The following is a 1,799-nucleotide window of genomic DNA, read 5'->3' on the forward strand; positions in this document are numbered from 1 at the left end:
TATATTAATTATTGATTATAAATCGCTAATAATTGATTGCTAATGATATATTAACAGTGGATTAATGTCGATTGATTACGATCAAACAAGCGTTAAGTGAAAAGATAAACAAGGACTTCATGTTATGATTGAGATCAAAACAAGAGGCAGAGAGAGAGGAGATAACGATTAACAACTGTAATGGGATTCAATTATACAAAATTCCATCTCCTCCCTTTCTCTTTCTTTCCTTGCTCTTCTCCTTCTTCTGTTTTGCTGTGAACAAGTCACAAACTTTTAATTTTTGTAATTTTATAAATTAATAAAACATTATTTTCTCATATAAAATTATGAATAGATGTAATTAAGTACATGTTGTTCTTATATGAAAAATTTTATTTAGATCCAATTGATAATTATAAATTATACAAAGCCCTAATTCCTTGAATATCATCGTCCTGCAAGTTCTTGACCTCTCCAGCCCCAACATATGGATACATAACAGCAGCCTGAACTGTGCTATGTTGAAGACCCAAAGCATGCCCAATTTCATGCAAGCTAATGGTGTACAAATCAATAGAATGGGGAAATTTACCTAATGTCCATCTCTCTTCACTGTCGAAGTGAACTGCTCCAATGGGTGGTGCCCAAGCATGAGCATAAACCCCACCAGGACCATCAAAAGGATCATTATCTTTATGATACCTTTTCTGGAAGGAAAATTTCAGGTCAGCATTTGCATAATCTTCAGTGTACTTGAACGTAAAATGGCTAACACTTGCCCAATCCTGTAAAGATTTCCGAATTGCGTATACTCCTTGTCTTGGTGTTCCATTCAGGAATCCATAGGTAAGTGTTGATTTAGAAGGTGGCCATTTTGGATTTCCATCGTAGAATTTGTAGTCAAGATGAAATCCTGCATTGTTACCATTCATTTTATCTGGCACACCACATCGTGGCATCATCATCTTCGATACAGTTTTTGAGTCTAAGCTTCCTGTTACCGTGAGATTGTAATTCTGCTGAAACTTTCTGATGGCAGACTCTGTTTGCTCATCGAAATCATCATCACCACCACCACCTTCATTATTGTTGTTGGTGTTCAAATAATTGCTGCTGGACTGGTCATGGTTTAGGTAGCCAAATCGTTTAAGGTACTCTTTTAGCTCTTTGACGCCTTTAACGTTTTGACCCTTTTGAGATCCCTGCAAATTCTTTAGGAAATCAAATGGTGATGGTGGTGGTGGAGATGCTTCTTCTGTCTTATTTGATTGATCATCTGATAAAACTGCATGATAAAGTGTAGAGAAGATGAAGAAAAAAATGAGAAACAATGGGGTAACTAGTTTATGTGTCATGGTTGATCACGATGTGGTTTTCCTAAAGATTTTTGGCCTATTTATTGAGGAGAAAATTAAAATGACCATAATAATGTGCATGCTAAATTGTTAATTATTATTATTTTCTTTTTTTTTTTTTAAAGAAGATTGTTAATTATTATTATTATTATTTGGAGGAAGGTTTTTTTTTTCAGAAATTTTTAGGTGAAAGGTTGTTAACTATTATTAGTAGCTATTACTAGATAATTTTAGGCTGAGTTAACTCAACCATTAGAATTTACCTATTTACTAAAATAAAATTAAAGGATTAAATTTTAGTGTTAATTAATATGGTCCAACCGTAAGTGTACGAGTCGTACAAGTAATATAGAAAAGTTATCGATCCGATTGAATTTTTTATATAAAAAATGATTAATTCAAGTTAATTTTGAAATTCAAGCGATAGATTGATAGAATTTGATGTGAGAAATCTATATATAT

General features: G+C 32.8%; 1 protein-coding gene across 1 annotated transcript; it reads right to left on the reverse strand.

The window, feature by feature from the left end:
• Window positions 1–395: 395 nt before the first annotated feature.
• On the reverse strand, window positions 396–1,337 carry LOC110631541 (metalloendoproteinase 5-MMP-like). Its single transcript, XM_021779411.2, has one exon. The coding sequence runs from the start codon at window positions 1,335–1,337 to the stop codon at window positions 396–398; it is 942 nt and encodes a 313-aa protein (XP_021635103.2).
• Between the last annotated feature and the right edge of the window lie 462 nt (window positions 1,338–1,799).

Source organism: Hevea brasiliensis, chromosome 8 (genome assembly GCF_030052815.1).
Source record: "Hevea brasiliensis isolate MT/VB/25A 57/8 chromosome 8, ASM3005281v1, whole genome shotgun sequence".
Classification (NCBI taxonomy): domain Eukaryota; kingdom Viridiplantae; phylum Streptophyta; class Magnoliopsida; order Malpighiales; family Euphorbiaceae; genus Hevea; species Hevea brasiliensis.

Coding starts and splice junctions, on each gene's coding strand:
- LOC110631541 (XM_021779411.2), bottom strand. CDS start 1,337: ATGACACATAAACTAGTTACCCCATTGTTTCTCATTTTTTTCTTCATC.